Source organism: Manacus vitellinus, unplaced genomic scaffold, assembly GCF_001715985.3.
Source record: "Manacus vitellinus isolate BGI_N305 unplaced genomic scaffold, ASM171598v3 scaffold_298_pilon, whole genome shotgun sequence".
NCBI classification, from domain to species: domain Eukaryota; kingdom Metazoa; phylum Chordata; class Aves; order Passeriformes; family Pipridae; genus Manacus; species Manacus vitellinus.
Genome location: NW_021940199.1, coordinates 11,368 through 12,561, shown reverse-complemented (window position 1 = coordinate 12,561; position 1,194 = coordinate 11,368). Strand labels below are relative to the sequence as shown.

Here is a 1,194-nt window from a genome sequence, read left to right as displayed (position 1 = left end):
TGTTTGGGGAGCACCTCAAGGCCTGTTTGGGGAGCACCTCAAGGCCTGTTTGGGGAGCACCTCAAGCCTTTTTTGGGGTGCACCTCAAGCCTTGTTTGGGGAGCACCTCAAGGCCTGTTTGGGGAGCACCTCAAGGCCTGTTTGGGGAGCACCTCAAGCTTTGTTTGGGGAGCACCTCAAGCTTTGTTTGGGGAGCACCTCAAGCCTTGTTTGGGGAGCACCTCAAGTTTGGGGAGCACCTCAAGTTTGGGGAGCACCTCAAGGCCTGTTTGGGGAGCACCTCAAGCCCTGTTTGGGGTGCCCCTCAAGCCTTTTTTGGGGAGCACCTCAAGCCCTGGGACCGGTTCTGGGCCCCTCAAGCCAAGGCAGATGTTGAGGGGCTGGAGTGTGACCAGGGAAGGGAACGGAGCTGGGAAAGGGTCTGGAGAACTCCCAGGGGAGCTGGGGGGGCTCAGCCTGGAGAAAAGGAGGCTCAGGGGGGACCTTCTGGCTCCCAGTTCCCAGGAGGAAGGGCAGAGCCGGGCGGGGGGTCGGGCTCTGCTCCCCAGGGACAGGACAGGAGGAAACGGCCTCGAGCTGCCCCGGGGAGGGTCAGGTTGGCCTTGAGGAGGAATTTCCCCCCGGAAAGGGTGGTCGGGCACTGGGAGGGGCTGCCCAGGGAGGTGGTGGAGTCCCCACCCCCGGGGGTGTCACCAAGGCCCTCGGTGACCAGGGTCAGTCCGAGGGTGGACTCGCTGCTCCGGGGGGTCTTTCCCGAGCCCAGCATTCCGTGATTCCCCCATTCTCCCCCGGCAGCTCAAGGCCGTGCACGAGCAGCTGGCGGCCCTGTCCCAGCCCCAGCAGAACAAACCAAAGAAAAAGGAGAAGGACAAGAAGGAGAAGAAGAAGGAGAAGCACAAAAAGAAGGAGGAGCTGGAAGAGGCCAAGAAAAGCAAAGCCAAGGAGCCGCAGCCCAAGAAGGCCAAGAAGAGCAACAGCAACAGCAGCACCTCCAGGTGAGCCCTTCCCTTCCCTCCCGGCCCAGATCCTCGGCAGGGCGGGGTTTCCCCTTCCCTCGTTAGCATAATTAGCGCAGGAGCCTTAACGAGTGACCCCCACCCTCCCCCGGAGGGGTCGAGATCTTGGGCACTGTCCTTCTCTGTGGCTGCTGAGCAGGTTGAGCTGAGCCTTGGGTGTCCAGGAGCAGGTTGAGCT

General features: G+C 62.1%; 1 protein-coding gene across 1 annotated transcript in view; it reads left to right on the top strand.

The window, feature by feature from the left end:
• Window positions 1-999, top strand: part of LOC108640141 (bromodomain-containing protein 4-like) — a gene marked incomplete at its 5' end in the record, with an annotated part of 6,806 nt that extends 5,807 nt beyond the window's left edge. The window contains one exon of the mRNA XM_029960718.1: window positions 796-999. Within this exon, the coding sequence (XP_029816578.1) occupies window positions 796-999 (204 nt within the window). The remainder of the gene's footprint in view (window positions 1-795) is intronic.
• Window positions 1,000-1,194: the final 195 nt, after the last annotated feature.